General features: G+C 41.7%; 1 protein-coding gene across 1 annotated transcript in view; it reads right to left on the bottom strand.

The window, feature by feature from the left end:
• The window catches only part of MRC2 (mannose receptor C type 2), a 93362-nt gene extending 74950 nt beyond the window's left edge, over positions 1 to 18412 (bottom strand). Inside the window, exon 1 of the mRNA XM_044673208.1 lies at positions 18253 to 18412. Within this exon, the coding sequence (XP_044529143.1) occupies positions 18253 to 18412 (160 nt within the window). The remainder of the gene's footprint in view (positions 1 to 18252) is intronic.
• Between the last annotated feature and the right edge of the window lie 238 nt (positions 18413 to 18650).

Raw genomic sequence — 18650 nt, 5'->3', positions numbered from 1 at the left:
AAGGGAGGAACAAAGGGAGGAAGGAAGGGAGGAAGGAAGGAAGGAAGGAAGGAAGGAAGGAAGGAAGGAAGGAAGGAAGGAAGGAAGGAAAGAAAAACATTCTCCTTTCAGTTTCATAGATGTTTTCTTCCCACACACCCACATACTTATTGAATAGCACAGCCACAACTAGGGCAGGGCAACCTGGACCTTGTCCCAGAATGGGGTAGCAGGTGAGAACAGCAGAGGTTAGCACCTACTTAACAAATTATATAGTGAGTTAAAATTAAAATATTTCAAGATAATAACAAATGCAGCAACCATCACAGAGAACATCCAAAGAGGACTGATGATGAAGCCTGCCTCTCACTCATCTGCTGAAATGTAGTGGACTGTATTTTGTCCAATATGCCCAATGCATTGATTGGTTTTGCTAAGCTGTACTTCATTATTTCAAGAGAGGGTTTTGTGGAGGCAATAGAGTTGGGTAGGTGGGGGCTCATCAGGAAGTTACCAGAGTGTAAAAAATAGCAACAGAATATTTTTTAAAACAATTACTTAAAGTAAAGCTATGAGATGGTTGAAGTGAGCACCTTTCTTCATCCCACCCACCCCCATTGTTTATGGCAGTATTCCCAGCAAAAGCCTGGGGTCCTGAAATCTTTTTTTTTCTGATGACCTCCTCCCTACTCATCTTCCCATTTGCACTTGTGGTACTTGCCACAAGTGCAAAAAATCCTAATAATGGTTCTGTTAAGTACCCACTGAGGACAAAGTTTTGTACCAGGCACTTCAAAGGGTTCACAAAGTCTCTTTACTAAAAACCTTCAGTGATTTCCCTTTGCAGATTAAATAAAACCCAAACTCAGTAAGTGGCCTGGCATCTAAAGCCCTCCACAATTAGGCTCACATCTACCTTTCTAGTCTTATTTCACTATTACTGCCTTTCATTAACCCTACATGTCAGCTAAACTGCATCATTACTAGTTCGCCAAAAGTGACATACCATCTCCATCTCCATTCATGAGCATAAATTATCATCATCCATTTTAGGAATGTTCTTCTTTCTTTCCCAAAAAGTCCCTGAATATTTCTCTATTAGTCTCTTACATTAAAAACCTCTTCTTCTTTCTATCTTTCCACCTCCCTCCCTTCTTTGTTCTCTCATTTTCTTACTTTTCTTCTCCTCTGTCTCCTTGCTATGTCTCCCAATGACTCTCATCAGCAGTTCCCTCTAGTGCTACTCAAGTCTACCAAACAGTATAATTTGTATACCACTACTACCCCTATGGATAACAAGTATAACTCTCCCTGTAACTCTCCCTATCTCTGTATCACTTAATCACCAGCTACCTAGGAGCAAACTATCCCCAACACTCACTCACCTCCTGTTCTCTCATCTTCCTCAACTCCTCCATCCCACTCTCACTCTACTCATCTCTTCTACGGGGCTCTTTGGAATTCTGAGTCCAAAATGAGATTCAGGGTCTCTTTCTCTCATACTTTTCCATCTCTTTGCTCTGACACCTGGTTTCACTTAAGCTACTTTCCAAATCAATCAATTAACCAACAAGCATTTATTAAACCCCTACCACGAGTCAGGTACCAACTAGGAATACAAGGACAAAGCACAAAATAATCCATATGAGAACGAGCTTATGTTCTAAAGAGCGAGACAACAAGCATATATGTAAGTATAAACAGCATAAATATAAAGTGAATAAATACAAGTAAATGCAAAGTAATTCAGTACAAGTCAATTTGGGAAAGAGTGCACTAGCAGTTGGAGAGCTGAGGAAAGATTTGATCCAGAACATAGTGCTTGAGCTTTGTTCTAAAGTAAAAGAAGGATTATATGTGGTGAAAGCAAGAAGGAAGTGAATTTCATAGGTATGTGGGAAAACCAATTCAAGGGCATGAAGGTGAGAGATGCTCAAGTATCATAAGTGAGGGAAGAGATAAAGTCAGTTTGGATAGATCACAGAGTATGGTAAGGGCAATAACATCCAGTGAGGATGGAAGTTGTGAAGGGCTTTAAAAACAAAACTAAGAAGTTTAAGTTTTATCCCAGAAGCAATAGAAATAGGTGAGGTAAGATTGTCTCACCAGCTGCAATTGAGTGAGTAAAGGAATCACACTGCCAGATCTGCAATTAAGGAAAATTATTCTAGTAGCAGTATATAAAGTGGTAAAAGAAATGGAGCAGATTACCAATTAGGAGGTTGTGGCAATAATTGTTATAAAATAAATTGGCTTGATAGAGATAGCAGAGGGGTAAACTGGATACTACCACTGCCAATTGGGAGACAGCAGTGGCAGCTCAGATATGTGGCTAGAGCAAGAGATCTGAATCTTGCCACCTAGCTAGATGTTGTACCACCTCCCTCCTTTATAACAGTGCCCAGGCAGGATCCTTCAGGTCAATGGATGTATATCCCTGTCAGGTCCCACCTGAGGTTGATTAATGATGGTTATTGGGCTCTATTAGCCTTGGACACGTTTTTCTGACTGTGTTGCTCCCTTCCCAGAGAAGTAATGACACAACCACTCCAGGAAGGTACTTGAATAGCTTTATCTATATTTCTAGCAAAGAAGAAATATTAAGAAATGGGTAGAGGAATTGGGAAACCCTAAACTAATGTTGATAATAGTAAACCCTCAGAGCTGTAGGCAAGTGAGTGATTCTGGCTTGTTTAGCTTCTCTGGCTCAGTCTGGCCACAGCCAAACCAGAGCAAGCAAGCTGCTGTTTGATGTTTTCCAGCTTCTTCTTCTTCTTGCCAGATGTTGTTATGCCTATTACAGCCTTCAGGTACCACCCCTATATACCCTCTTCTTCTTCTCCTGCCCACTTCCCAGATCCCTCCCGGCCCTGGGATACCTAAATAACTAAAGATGTTTGAATTCCTAAATATCTAGGGACAGTAAAATAAGAAGATTGATGGTCTGGATACAGGTTGGCAATGCTAATCAGGTACAAGATAGGAGTTCTTGCAAGGTTGAACCAAGCAAGTCTCAGATCCCAATAGACCAGGGTCCACAGATCTCAGGTCCAAGGGAAATGAAAGGAACCAAAAGCCAGAGCTGCCAGGGTATTTATACCCACCTGGCCAACCGCTTTCTCCCCTGTCCTCATGGCCTCTGGGAACATTCTGATGTCCAACAGCCTTCACCTGTCAATCAAGGGTGAGACTCTCTGCTCCCAGAGTTTCAATATAACATAATCTAGTTGAAAATTGATGAGAGCCTGAATGAAGATGGTAGGGTGTAAGGGTGAAGAGAAGGGATCAGATCCAAGAGATGTTTAGAGGTAGAAAGAGCAAGATGTAGCACCTGATTGGATGGGAACAAGGGAAAGTGATGTTAAGACTCATGGTTCTGAACCTGGGAGACTAGAAGCTATGGTGTTACCTTGGGCAAAAATAAATATATCTACAAGAAAGGAGATTTTTGTGGGGAAAGATAATGAGTTGAGTTTTGGATATGTTGAATTTGAGATGTCTTTGGAACATCCAGTTTGAAATATGCTATACACAACTGGTGATGCAGGACTGAAATTCAGGGGTAAAACTGGGACTGAATATCAATGTAAGGGTGACTCAAATAGAGATGATAGGTAAAGTCATAGAAGCTGATGAGGTTACTGAAACATAATGTAGGGGAAGAAAAGAAGGCCTAGGTCAAAACCCTGGGGAACAACAAAAGAGTTCCAAGCTACTGAATGAAACTAGCAAAAGTCACTCAACCATGCTGACTACAAATTTATGCTCTTGAGCAATCTTCTGCTGCATGAAGGGTTCCATTGAAGCTGTATAACAGAACCTGGCTCATTGATTTCTCCTCCTCCTCAACTTGCACTAAAGATGCTAGAGGACTTTAACATTCGTGTTGGTGTTCCTTCAAACCACCCAATGTCTCAAATCTCTCCAAATGCTATGAACTACTTCATTCCACCTTAACCACAAACAGGGATGGTCACACACTGAATCTTACCTTTACCCTCAAATCCCTCAATATCACGGTACTTTCTCAGATGGCATCTTTCCCGCTGAGGTTACCTTCCATTTTCTCTGTATCTTGCATGTGTGCATCTATTTAAACAGTGTCTTCCCTATTAGAACATAAGCTTCTTTGTAATTTTGCAATTTTCATTTTTTATTTTGTTGTGATTGTTGTTATTTTCATTTATATCATTTTGTTAGCCATTGTGTATATTGCTTTCTTGGCTCTGCTTACTTCACTTTGCATCACTTTGTGTAAGCCTTTCCAAAGAACGAGCCTAGTCCCAAAGAAGAACTATGAGAATACACCTCTTCCCACTCCTTCAAAGAAGTAGGTTCCATGAATATGGAAAATTGCATATACTTTTCAGATTTTTTCAATGTATTGATCAACTGTGCTGATTTTTTTCTCTTACTTTTCCTCTTTTTTTCTTTAAAAAATATTTGCTATAAGTGATTATTCTCTAAAAAGGAAAGGGAAGGATGGAGGGAGGAAGTTAGGCAATGTAAAAACAAAAGATAGCAATACGCATTTGTTTTTCTTTTTTAAAAAAAAAACAACCTTATCTTTCATTTTGTAAACAGCACAATGTATTGGTTCCAAGGCAGAAGAGAGGTAAGGGTTAGGCAATGGGGGTTAAGTGACTTGCCCAGGGTCACACAGCTAGGAAGTATCCGAATCCAGATTTGAACCTAGGACCTCCCATCTCTAGTCCTGGCTCTCAATCCACTAAGCCACACAACTGCCCCCTGCATTTGTTTTTCAAATGGAATGTAAGCTTCTAGAGGATCAGGACTGTTTTTGCCTTTCTTGGTTTCTTACTTAAAGGAGATTTGGTTTCTTAATTGCACTTGGTCCTTAAAATAAGTGGTTAATAATTGCTTGTTAATTGATCCATTGGTCTTGCTTCTTTTTCCTCTTCAAAATCTTGACCCTATGCTAGCCTTTAACCCTATAAAATAGGTTAACCAAAGGTTAAGGATCAATGTAGGTCAACCCTGGGAAGAGAGGAAAGTGAAATTCACTAATAACTAGGCTGATAGATGGTTGATGGATCAATGGATAGATAGATAGATGAATGGATGGATGGATGGATGGATGGATGGATGGATGGATGGATGGATAGAAAGACAGATAGACATCAGATGGATGGATAGATAGATAGATAGATAGACAGACAGATAAATGGAGAGAGAAAGGGAGAGAACTGGGCAGCTACTAGAGCAGTAGATAGACCTGCAGTCAAAACAGACCTAAGGTCAAATTCCACCTTAGACACTTATTAGCTGTGTGGCTCTGAACAACTCACTTAAATTTTCTGTACTCATATCTGTAAAATGAAGGGGTTGGATTCATTGACCTCTAAGGTCCCTTCCAGCTCCATAGCTTTGGTTTTAATATCCAATTCAACCCCATACTGTCCCAAACTCTTGAATGTCTTAACCCCATTGTCCTATTTATACCCTGCCAAACTGCAACACTAAATTACATCCATGATCTACTTCTGCTCACACTTACATGCTGCTAAATAGAGGTAGAGAAAGACCACGCTGATGACAAATTTATGCTATCAATCAATCTATAAACATTTATTCTAAGTTCAACAGGGCCCTCCCAGCAGAAGGCAATCTTTTTATCTAGTTGATTCTCTATCTTATTCCCCAGAAAAGCTATTCCAAACCTCTCGTCTACATTATTGCAAAGGCTTCTTAAATTGATCTCTCTGCCTCAAGTTTCTTTCCATACCAATAAATCTTCCATAGAGTTGCCACAGTGATTTTCCTTTAGTATAGATCTGATCATCTCAGTCCCCTGCCCAGTAAACTTCAGTGACTCCCCACTGCCTCTAAAATAAAAATATGGATTTCTGTTTAGTTTTTAAAGCCCACCAGAATCTTTCTAACGTCATTATATAACTCCCCCTTCTCATTCTTTGCAATCTAGCCAAATTGGCTTTCTCTCTGTTCCTCACACATGGTACGCTATCTCCTGTTTCAATGACTTTCTATCAATTGTCTCCCATACCCAGAATATACTCCCACCCCATCTCTGCCTCATAGAGCTCCTTCCATTGATAAAGGACTGAAGCAGTCTACCCAAAGTCTTTTCTAATTCATTCAATTGCCTTCACTCACCACCTTGAATGTAACTAACCTAATATGACAGATAGAGGTGGCTTAAGGGCTCAGAAAACCTGAGTTCATATCCTGCCTCTGACATCTAGATATGTGACTCTAGGTAAGTCACCTAACCCTCTAGCCCTATATATGTTGCAGAGAACTGAGTAACCTCCATTAGCAGAGGATTTCATCATCTTGAAGTTCCCTACATAACCACTACCCAAAATGAGATACACATATAAATTATTTCTTAAGTGGTAGACCGTGACAGATAGCAACATCCAGATTTGAACAAAGGACAGAAGAAGAGGTCTGAGAAAAATCATGATTGAAGAATCACTTTAGCTTCTCTTCATTCAAATTCCAGAATGCAGAAAGGGAAGGGAAGTGCTTGTAGCTAAGACCTTCATACTCCATATAGAAGGAGAACTAATGCTGGCAGGATTATGTTTTGTGCCACTGGGCTTGGCTCCTATTTGCTTCCCTTAGTTGCTGTTCCCTCCAGCTTAATGGGAGGAAAGTATCACTCAGAAAGGAATGGCTTCTGTCCCCTCCAGCTGTGATAGTGAGGTCACCCTTTGCTAGTTAATGTTAAGGTATTCAGCCAGCCTGGCTGGGATCTCAACTTCCTGTCCCTCCTGAAAGCATGCCAGACAAAACATTCTTCATTTTTTTTAAACCCTCACCTTCTTTCTTACTATGAATTCCAAGACAGAAGAGGGGTAAGGGTTAGATGATAGGGATTACATGACTTGGCCAGGGATCACACAGATAGGAAGTAGCTGAGGTCAAATTTGAACCCAGGGCCTCCCATCTTCAGGTCTGGCTCTATCCATTGGGCTATCTAGATGCCCCTCAGACAAAATGTTCTTCACTGACACATTCTGTCCCTTACTGAGACCACCTCATTCTTTTCTTCCCTCCTACCTCTTCTTTCCCAGGTTCTAGACCCAGCTCTATCACTAACTTTCTGTAAGAAGTTGGGCAAGTCTTGTCTTGTATGAAGTCAACACTTACTTCATTCAGCCAGTCAACATGCATTTATTTAATAAGTGTTTGCTGTGTGCCAGGCATTGTGTTAAACAGTGGTGAAACAAAGGCAGAAACCCAGTCCTTGTCTTTAAGTTGCCCACATTATAATGGAGAAAAACAACACAAATTTTTATTACATATATATACATGTTTATTTATATATATTTATTACATATATATGTATATATATATATATAGCGAAAATGGGAAGTAATTTTAGAGAGAAGGCACCAGCAAATAGCAGGGAAGGGGAGCAGGAACAGTCTCTGAGAAGATGAGATTTTATCGGACTTGAAGTTAAGCCAAGAAGTGGGGAGAGAGAACATTCCAGGCATAGGGGACAGCCAGTGAAAAGGCAGAGATGAGATATTGAGTAATGTGTGGAAGGGACAGCAAGAAGGCTAGTGTTTCCTTGTTTCTTTCAGGAAAATGAAGGGGTTGAGTTAGATGGTCTCAAAGGTCCCTTCCAGTTCTGAAGTTATATTTACTCAGCGCCAATCGTATTTCTATCATAAACCATCATCTTTGTATTTCCTCTTTCCAGAGAAGTTCTTATGGTTTCAAAGGTTCTTTCCAGATCTGAGGTTATATTTCCTCAGCGAGTCTTATTTCTATCATAAACCACAGTTCTTGTATTTCTACTTTCCAGAGGAATTTTGCAACTGGTCCCATTCATTCTTACTTATTGGTCCTTCAATTCTTATCTCTCCCCTGATTCACACACAACTCTATTAGACTGTAATTCCCCCCTAAACCCTCCAGGCCCTCCATTCACTCTTAAGTATGATTCAGAACTTTCATCCCCCATCTTCAGTCCCCAAATGTGTCCAGCAGTGTGCCATAAAATCTAATCCCCTCAATCTCCAGTGCTAGGTTAGAGAAGAACAAAAGACAGGCAGGGTCAAAGGATGATGTGGTTCACAAGCTAAAAGAATGAAATTCCTCTATAATATTTTTCAGGGATAGGGAGGAGTTGTCCAAACATGTAATCTCATTAGAACTCTTGGGGCCCAGGGCAGCTAGGTTGCACAGTGGATAGAGAGCCAGGTCTGGAATTGAGAGGCTCTAGGTTCAAATCTGGTCTCTCAGATAGTTCCCAGCTATGTGGCCCTGGGTAAACCATTTAACCCCAATTATTTAGTCATTGCTGCTCTTCTCTCTTCTGTCTTAGATTTGATACTAAGACAAAAGGAAAAGGTTTAAAAAAAAAAGGAACTCTTAGTACCTAAATTCCCTCCAAGGATGCAGATTAGCAGCTACCTATAACTTACAAAGAATGATCTGGGGCTAAATCATACAATATGCTTGAACAGAGAGAAAACTGGAACCCAAGGCTTTCTGTCTCCAGGGCAAAGCTTTGAACCACTATGCATCCTTTCCCTTATTAATTAACATTGTCATCCCAACTTTAAGATGGAAAAGGAAAAAAATTATCTTTTGGGCTTCAAGCAAATTATTAACTTTCTAGACCAAAGCTTCCCAACCTGAGATTCATGGACTCTCTCCAAGATGTCTGTGGATAGATTTCAGAAGTGTGTGTGTGTGTGTGTGTGTGTGTGTGTGTGCGTGTGTGTGTATGTGTGTGTGTGTGCGTGTGTGTGTATATTCATATACACTTTCCTTTGTACTTCTATATATTTTATTTTATGCATTTAAAATAGCCTTAAAAATATATTCCATAGAATTTATTTCCTTTGTGATCTTACATAATTTATTATTAATAACAAAATAAATATCAAAGTAAGGTGATAAAATAAAATAAACATTATTTTGAAATAAGGGTCAACAGAGTGCTAAAGGGGTCCATGACACAAAAAAGTTCCAGCATCCCTGCTTTAGACCCCTTTGACCCTCTCCAGGATATCTCTAAAGCTGCCCATGAGGATTATTATGAGAAACAAAAGAGACTATATATAAAGTGCTTTGAAACTTTAAAGCACTAAATATTAGCTATCATTTAATAGTGAATATTAGCTCCTATTAAAAGAGGTTTCACAAACCTTGGGGAACCTTCCCCTACACTCCATTCCCCCCTTCCCCCAAGGGCAGCTGTGCACAGGCCTGAATTCTTCCTGGAGGACTTGCAGCTGGGATTAGAAGAAAAGTGGCCAACTTCAATGTTTTTTCTTCCCAGTACCCACTCCACCCCACCCACCTTTAACACAAATCTTCTCCAAAATGGTCCTTTAGACCAAGAGTATCAGCACTTATAAGATCCATTCAACATCTCACTGCATATTAATGCATTCCCAAGAAGGAAGGAAAAATTTCAGCATCCAGTATTCCAGGGGCAGTTTTGTTTTGATCTTTGCATTCCCAGTACCTAGTGGGCATTGCATAAGTGCTTGCTGAATTGAATCCTTGCTTGTAAAAGCAATATTTCTTCAATTATTAGTATTGGAGCTTCTTCCACCAAAACCCCTTTTAAAAATTTGGTAGATTGTGTTAAAAAGTCAACCAGAGTAGAAAAATATCTAAAATCTGTTGCTAGCCTGGTGAGGAAGCTCTCTACATTTAGCTAGTCAGATCCTTGATTCCTGATCTTCTTGGATATCAGATGTTTTGGCTTTCATGGGGCCCAGAATGAGACCTTTTCCAGCTTGGAAGGGCCTGCTAGAACTTGCATTCCACTGATGAGGTTCTTCAGAACCCAGGTTCCACTCTCTGCCATGATGAAGCAGGAGAGGATGACTATGACCGTGGTTATAGAACCAAACCATGGGGAAATGACTACTCCCTACCCATAAGAGACTAATAAAAATCATCATATTCCTATCAGTCAACAGCTGATCAAGCACCAACGGCCTGTACCAAGCATTAAGGAGAACTTATGATTCTTATGAGGATTGAAATAGATGGTTTCTAAGCTCCCTTCCAACTGTTTAGTCTATAAACAAAAGATGGCATCCCCATCTTTAGGAAGAAGCTGGGATCACAGACACAGGAAGTGAAGAGATGCCATTTATAGCAAAGGAGAGAGTTTGAATTGAAAACTATATTGTAATCATCCCCTTGTAGTAGCCAGGAATGGCGTCTGCCCTTCTCTTGCCCCAAAATTGACCTAGTTATGTCACAGCTCTCTAGCATCATGTCATCTTGAACAGGATGCTGACAGAGACCCTCATAATAGGTGCTGGGAGTTGGAGGTTGTGAGAGTGGGAGTGAGAATAAAGAGAGACTTCCCTTCCAAAATCAAAAATGGTAATCACGTTAGAAGAGGATAACTGTTGGCTTTTAACAATATGGTGCCCCAATAAGTCAAGAACAAGCCCCTTCATACCACATTTCTCCCATCAAATTCTTAATCCATAGATTTCCAAAACATTCAAGGAAAGATGGAAAGAATTAAAGGTCTGAGCCCTCATTAAAGGTTTGTACACGAAACAGAACAGTGGAATGAAGCAGGGGGTGAATTTGCTTAATTTCAGGAGGGTCTAAAATCAATTCAACACATTCCTATGGGGTCCTACCATGTGTGGAAGATATACAAAGTACTGAGGCTTCAGGGGAAGCAGAGATGAATTAGACAAGGTTCCCTGTCTAGGTTAAACCTGGGTTTATCATCAGATCCACTATCTCATTTCTAACATAAAACCCACATACTATGTCAGTTCCTTTTCCCTCTATCTCTTTGCCCTTCTGGGAAGACCTAGGGGCTAGAGATAACAGGGAAATTAGAAGTATCTCTATATACTGAAAGCTACATGGAGATTCTAGTAAGGATTAACTACTTTCAAATGGAGCTTGTTTTAGCTTCTCTAAAAGTATGGTAAACATCTTTCTATTTTAAAAAATCAAAACCATCATTTAGGGGAAATTTTACTGAGAGGGTTTCCTAACACTTAGATTGTCTCATATTCACTCCTTTCTCTTGACCCTTGTTTAGGCTATCCTTATCTCCATCGTGGTTGTCTATTTATTTGCTTACTAATAGTAATAATAGCATTTATCTAGTACTTTAAGTTTTTCAAAGTCTTTACAAATAATATTTAACCCTCATAACAACCCTAGAAGGTAGGTGTTATTATTACCTTCATTTTACAGATGAGGAAATTGAGATAGGCATGAAGTGTTTTGCATAGGATCATGCCAATGATAAGTATCCAGAGTCATATTTGAACTCTGCTCTTCCTCACTCCATGCTCAGTAAACCATCCATTGTGCCACCTTGCTCCCTCTTCAATTTATCCCCTATGTAATTGCCAAAATTAACTTCCAAAGATGTGGATCTAATCATGTCCCTCCTCTACTTAAAAGTTTCCATTGGTTCCTCATTGGAGGAAGTATCAACTGTTCAATGTGGCATTAAAGGCGTTCCATAGTCAGTTTCTAGGCTACTTTCCCAAACTTACTTTATATTCCACTCAATTCCAGTCAACCAGAGCTTCTAATTTTTCTCCAAACTCAACACTCTGCCTTTTGCCTTGGTGAAATTTAACAAGTTATCCATCACCCATGCCTGGAATGTACTCCCTCATTCCTACTTCTTTTTATCTTCCTCTTCCTTCTCAGCTCAGTTGCCACTTCATTTTGTGAAATTTTCCTTGAGCCTCCCCCACTCTGAGTGTTCTCTTAATTTACCTTGTATCATACATTACCAAGCATATAGCAGAAACTAATTAATATTTGTTAATTGATTATGTTGTTGTTTTATTGTATCCTTTTCATTAGCATGTAAACTCCTTAAGGGCAGGGGCTTTTGTTTTTTCCTTTTGTGTGCCTGGCATGTTGCACAAATGTTGAATGAGTATTTGCTAAAGTTACCATATGGGCATTTAAAAACCAATATTGCGAGTTATAGCTCTGAAATGCACAAATAAAGGATCAAATGTTCATCCTAATGGGCACACTCTCCTACTTCTTCCTCTTCTTGCCACATATAAGTGGCAAGGTAGTGTAGAAGAAAGTAGTGTATTCCCATAACTACCATAGACAATGACACCTCAACTGGACAATGCCTGGTCTATTAAGCTGCTCAAACCAAGCATGCCAGCCAGGCCAGGGTAAGAAAGATTATTTTTATAAATTAAAGAAAATTAAGTAGACACTGAACTCATGACTCACAAGGAGCAAGGAGAGAAAGCATGAGATTAACCCTCCTGAACCAGACACAAGACCCAGCTAGCTCTGGCAGCAACAAATACCTGATGCCTTTTAAAAAGAATTTACCACCCCCACCCTCTGCTTTTAGCCACCCAAATGCCCTCTGCCAACTGACAAAGGCCCAACTAGGAGTCTGTGCTCTGTGGGAGTTCTGAGAACTACCCTTGTCCAAACTATGAAAAAAAAAAAAATGAAACTCCCTCCCCCTCAAGTCCCACAATAAAAAGTTACCAAATGTCCTTGTCAGTCAGCAACATTGATTAAGCAGGAAACTCCTCAGCTTGGCCCTCAAGGGCCTCCAGAATTGGACTGCACCCTACCTAGTCAACCTAACTTCCTTTTACAAGTCCTCCCCTCCAGAACTAAAATGGTGCCAGTGTTCTTGGTCTTCAGAATACAGAAAGACTCATGTTGGCTTCCAGACCTTTGTCCAAGTGGTTTCCTCCACCTCCCATTCTCCATCCCCACCCCTAATCTTATCATGACTCAGCTAAAGTGTCCCCTACTCCAAAAAACTACCTGGACTACTTTGGTCTTCCTTGATCTCACTCCTATACCAGTGGTTCTAAAATTCATGGCACAGAATTCTTTGCTACAAACATCTGAATTGGCAACACTATGGAAGAGCTGAAAGACTCAAACAAGTGTAGTTTCTCTCCCATAAGGAGTAGCCATTTATTTTTTTGTTTGCAAGTTCAAGGTCTGAAATATTCGAGTCTTGTGTGTACATATATGGAGAGCTAAGTGGGCACAGGGTATCGGCCTAGAGTCAGGAACACTCATCTTACTGAGATTAAATCTGACCTCAGACATTTACTAGCTGTGGGACTCCCGATAAATTGCTTAATTCTATTTGCCTCAGTTTCTTTATTTATAAAATGAGCTGGAGAAGAAAATGGCAAACCACTCCAGGATCTTTGCCAAGAAAACCCCAAATGGGGTCATAAAGACTTGGACACAAATAAAATGACACAACAAAGTGTAGATGTAATAGTCAAATTCTATTAATGTTTTAGAGACTAAAATTACCATGCCACATGTGCTGTATAAGTAGAGTTTATAGTAACCAAAATGATTCATAACTTTTATTTTATCTGCGATAACATAACATCCAGCATTTCATGATACACCTATTGAAACCAGTGTCACACTACCAGAGAAGTGGGGTCTGGACCCTCTCTTAATGCCTTCCACACCAAGGTTAACTCAATTCAAAATCTATAATACAGAGTCCATGAGGCATAATAGGAAGTGCTCACTGAGTTTAGAGATAAGATGGGAAAGATCACAGAGTGAGAGGATGGAGGGAATACAGGAATATGCAAGGGTTGTTGGATCAGATGAAGGGGATGAGAGTTTGAGGTTGGAGTCAGGTAGAGGGTAGCTTGACTGATTTTACCACCATCAAATCTCCCAGGAACCTCCTAATCCCTAAACCTCTACCACTGACATCCATCAAGTCATTTCAACTCTCCAAGCCTTGGTTTTGCCATCTGTAAAATGAGAGGTCGAATTAGATGGCCTGGAAGGCATGCAGGGGAGGTGGAGGGTGGACAGGGTCAATTTAAGCTCAGAATCTACACTTCTATGAGCCCATTATCCTGGCACTCGCACCCTGTGTTTTCTGACCATTGCCCTCTTGGGATCTGTTATCAGGCAGTGCATAGTAGTGGAAACTCAGGAGTCAGAGTCCTGGTTCTTCATCTCACTCTAGCTCTTAGTAATTGGCATCTGTTTCCCTGTCAAAGGATCAAAGGAGATAATGTCCATAAATTAGCTTAGGAACCTTTAGGCACCATTGAAGAATAAGTTGTTATGGAGTCAGTTAGGTGACTCAGTGGCTTGAGAGCCAGGCCTAGATATCAGAGATCCTGGGTTCAAATGTGGCCTTAAGATACAAACTAGCTGTGTGACCCTGGGCAAGTCACTTAACCCCCATTGCCTAGTCCTTACCTCTCTTCTATCTTGATAGGGATACACAGCATTGATTCTAAAACAGTAGGTAAGGATTGAAAAACAAAAAGGAATAATCTGTTAAGTTGTATAGAGTCTTTAGTTCAGATCTTTATCTTCCTTCATCAGAAAGTTCTAAAAGAAATAAAGCTAGATTTGGAGTCAAAAGACCTGATTAGGATTCAGGTTCTACTACTTACTTTGTTCTTTCTTTTAAAATATTTCATTTTTTCCCCTCAATTACATGAGAAAACAATTCTTTTAACCTTCATTTTTTTATGTTTGAACCAAATTCTCACCCTCCTTCCTTCGCTCCCTTCCCCTCTTCCTGAGATGGCAAGCAATCTGATATAAATTTTACATGTGTAATAATCTTATTCTTGTTCTTAACGCCTTTTGAGTTGCTGTATAACAATTATTTATTAAACACCAACTATGTGCCAGGCAGCTGGATAGGTCTGAAGTCAGACCTCAAATACTGACTAGCTGTATGACCCTGGGAAAATTGTTTAACCCTATTTGCCTCAGTTTCCTCATCTGTAAAAGTGAGTTGGGAGAAAGAAATGCCAGAGCAGCTGCTTGGCTCGATGGATAAAGTGCCAGACCTGAGATCAAATCTGACCTCACATACTTTTTCAGAAGAAAACGCCAAAACATTCCGGTATCTTTGCCAAGAAAACCCCAAATGAGTGTCATAGAGCCAAGCACAGCTCAACAGTCATGAACCAGGTACTGTGCTAAACACTGGAGATCCAGAGAAAAAAACATTTTCCTTGCCTTCAGGGAGCTTACATTCTAATGAAAGAGACACTAGGACTGATTAAGCCAGATGACCTGCATTTAAATTCTACTTCTGGAGCTTATTTCCTATGTGAACTTGGGTAAATATTTATTAAGCACCTATTATGTGCCAGACATTTAAGTTAAGAACTTTACAAATATTATCTCATTTGATCCTCACAACTATCCTGAGAGGTAGATTCTTTTATTATTCCCATTTTACTGTTGAGGCAACTGAGGCTTAGGGAAATTTAATGAGTTGCCCAAGATCATACAGATAATAAGTATCTGAGGTCATATTTGAACTCAACGTTTCTTAAAAAAGACAAACACCTTACTTTCTGTTTTAATAACAACTCTAAGACAGAAGGGCAAAGGCTAGGCAAACAGGGTTAAGTGAATTGCCCAGGGCCACACAGTTAGGAAGTATCTGAGGCCAGATTTGAGTCCAGGTCCTCCCAACTCCAGGTGTGGCGAGCTATCCGCTGAGATACCGAGCTGCCCCATACTGAAGGCTTCATGACTCCAAGGTCAGTGCTCTCCACAACATCCATCACCTGGCTACTAGGGAGCTAAGTAAGATGGCCACATTCTCTGTAGTTTTAGATCTGTGATCCAAATGCCAGTCTGGCTATTTGTGTTGTGTGACCTTGGATAAGTCACCTCATCTCTTCAAGCCTCAGTTTCATTCTCTACGACCATGATGCTGGATAAGATGACTTCTAAAGATCTTTCCAACTTTTCATCTAATATCTCATTCAACCATTATAGCAGCCTTACGCAATGGACTGCTGTTCCCCTTTAGAGACGAAACTGAATCGCAGTTGAATTGTTTTACCAGAAATCACTCAGTTGGTAAAGAGTCATTTGGGTCTGGATGACTCACCTCCCTCTGGTTCAATTCTCTTTCCATTAACTATGCCACCTTTATTCCCAATTTTCCTAAGTCTTACTGAATTGAAAGGGGTGAGGGGCAGTTGGTGGTACAGTGGATAGAGCTACAGTGGATAGACCAGGTCTAAAGTCAGGAAGACTCATTTTTCTAAGTTCAAATCCAATCTCAGGCAATTACTAGCTGTGTGACTCTGAGCAAGTCACTTTGTCTTGTTGGCCTCAGTTTCCTCATCTGTAAAATGAGGTGGAGAAAGAAATGGCAAGCTACTCCATTTTCTCAAGTAAACCGGTATCTCAAGAAAACCCCAGTTAGAGTCAAGAAGAGTCAACAAGACTGAAAACTGAACAGACACATTGAATTGAATGGAAGCAACCCCTCTGTATAAATCTTTGTATTAGATAAGAGAAGGCCAAAGAACACATAGTAGAAAAGATACTATGGGCCCCTGCCTGCTGTGGGTGTCACCATCCTGACTCGGATGGAGGGAAATGTAGGGATACAGCGAAGGAGGATGCAGAGCCCCATGTTAGAGGGGCTGGGTTCCTTTTCAAAGTGAATGTTGTGCCCCCACGGGCACCTCTAGCATTTTTCTGCTCCCTGAATCTTGAAACAATATATATTTTACACAAGGAAGAGGAGTGGATAGTTAAAGCCTGCGGTGTTACAAATGTAAAAGTTAAAGTGTTTTGTAACTGTCAGTTAACATGGCTGGAGAGGGAGGCAAAAAGATCGCATTTTTTTTTTTTTGGACTCCCTCAGAAGATCCAGCAAATGCTTGCAATGGGAAAAAGCCAGAGTCAGCATTTTGCCCATGGGCCCCTCCCAAGGCCTGGCGCTTTAAACTCTGCTGCTCCAGGGCTTCTAGGATTGGCCACCCTTCCCCACCCCCCCTCCTCCACTCCCCCTACCTCAGAGAGGTCAGAGCACAAAGCTGCCAAAAAAAAAGATACCCACACACCCAAAGCGTATGGCAGTTGGAGCCACTCTCCCCTCCCCATTCTACCCTTGTGGAATAAGGGGCTGCCCCACAAACGGGATCCTAAAATCTGCTTGCATTGGCTGACGACACTCAGTCCAACAGGACTAGCTGGAGATAAAAGTTGGAACTGCTTTGGGTGAACGTGAGCAATTTTGTTCCTCACTCTCTCCACCTCCCCGCCCCCCATCGCCACGCTTTCAACCCGATCTCCACTGAACAAGTCTTCGGAATGGCCCAATCTGGGATGAATTCATGTCCCAGCTGCCCGGGTCACACACAAGGCAAGGACAGCTCCCAGCTGCCAAGTGGTGATGTCTGCAAGGCAAGTCCACTCCCTAGTTAAACTCAAATTCGAGGCCACCCCCTCATTCTGAGAAATAATACCTAAGCCTCCCGCCATTCTGACTGGTGAAAGACTCTCCGACAACTTAGGGGTTACCAGTGGGCATGGCGCTGCATTTTCCTCTTTGGCTACCAAAGGCTAACTTTTGGAACTTTCTGAGTATGGAGCCCCTATACTTTGCTGTTCCTTGAAACTGCTGTGCTGTCCTATCTGAGTTGCCCCAAGTTAGTTCCAGACTAGAGGGACAAATACCATTTGGCGAACACCCCCACCCACCACCCACCCCCGCCAAATCTGACTTCGATTCTTGGTGGTCCAAAACGACCCTGACGGGCTACCCATTCCAGAAATAGAGATGCCACATTCCACAGTCTGCCCTTCAAAGACGAATGAGGAAAAGGAAGCAACAAACACCAAAGATGTCAGGAAGGAGAAGAAATCCTTCCTCCAGCGGCACAGCTTGGGCCAGAAAGTTCCATTGGGGACGTTTGTAGCTTCCTTTGATCTTTTACAACTGGAAGAGTTTTCGAAAGAAACCAGTTGAACTGAAAGGGAAGCTGGCTTTGGTGGTGGTCTTAAGATCGGATCAGATAGGAGACTGGGGAAACTTTTCTCAAAGAGTTCCTCAAACTTTTTCCTAGTCTAGTACAGACCCCTTCCTTCCCCTCCCCCTACTTCCACCAGTCGACCCACCACATCTGGTTTCACTCAAATCTCCACTGCATCCTAACTCCTCTCTCTCTCTCTCTCTCTCTCTCTCTCTCTCTCTCTCTCTCTCTCTCTCTCTCCTGCTCTTTCTTTCCCAATCTCTTTTCTTTGCTCCCTTTCCTTTCCTTCTTCCCTCTCTCCCTTCACTCTCTCACTTAACCCCTCTTCCTTACCTTCCTATATAGAAATGGAGAAAGAATTTTGTTTCAATACCTCTCTCCTCAGCCTCTAATGCACGCACCTCTGCTAAGGAATGAGGAGATAAGAAAAAAGAGCCCCCTTTTTCTCCCCACACCGTCCCTTCTCCAACTCCTCTCCCAGTTCCCAGAGGAGCAATCCCCCAAGCTGGCAGCGCCTTACCAGTGGGGGCGGCGGTGGGGTCTGAGGGGGTGGTAACTGTGGCTGCCCCCGCGGGGCTGATCCAGGATCCCGAGGGGCTTAACGCCACACTTCCGAGAAACAGGGCACAGCGCAGCAGCAGGTGACGCCAGGGAGTAGGAGCCAGCCAGGGGAGCCACATTCCGGAGACTGACTCCGCCGAGGTTCCGGGCACTAGGACAAGAAAGGGATGGATGGATGGATGGACTGAGGGCGAGGAGCTGGAGAAGTGTGAACCAGAGGGCCCTGGAGCTGGGTTGGAGATGCCTTGCGTCCTTCTCCGGGCCAGGACGGAGTGATGCCTCCCAGAGAAGGGGAGGAGAAGGGAGGGGAGGGGATTGAAAGGGAAGGGAGGAGAATTGAGGGGAGAGAAGGGATAG

Source organism: Gracilinanus agilis, chromosome 4, assembly GCF_016433145.1.
Source record: "Gracilinanus agilis isolate LMUSP501 chromosome 4, AgileGrace, whole genome shotgun sequence".
Taxonomy (NCBI): domain Eukaryota; kingdom Metazoa; phylum Chordata; class Mammalia; order Didelphimorphia; family Didelphidae; genus Gracilinanus; species Gracilinanus agilis.
This window is presented reverse-complemented; position numbering and strand designations above follow the sequence as displayed.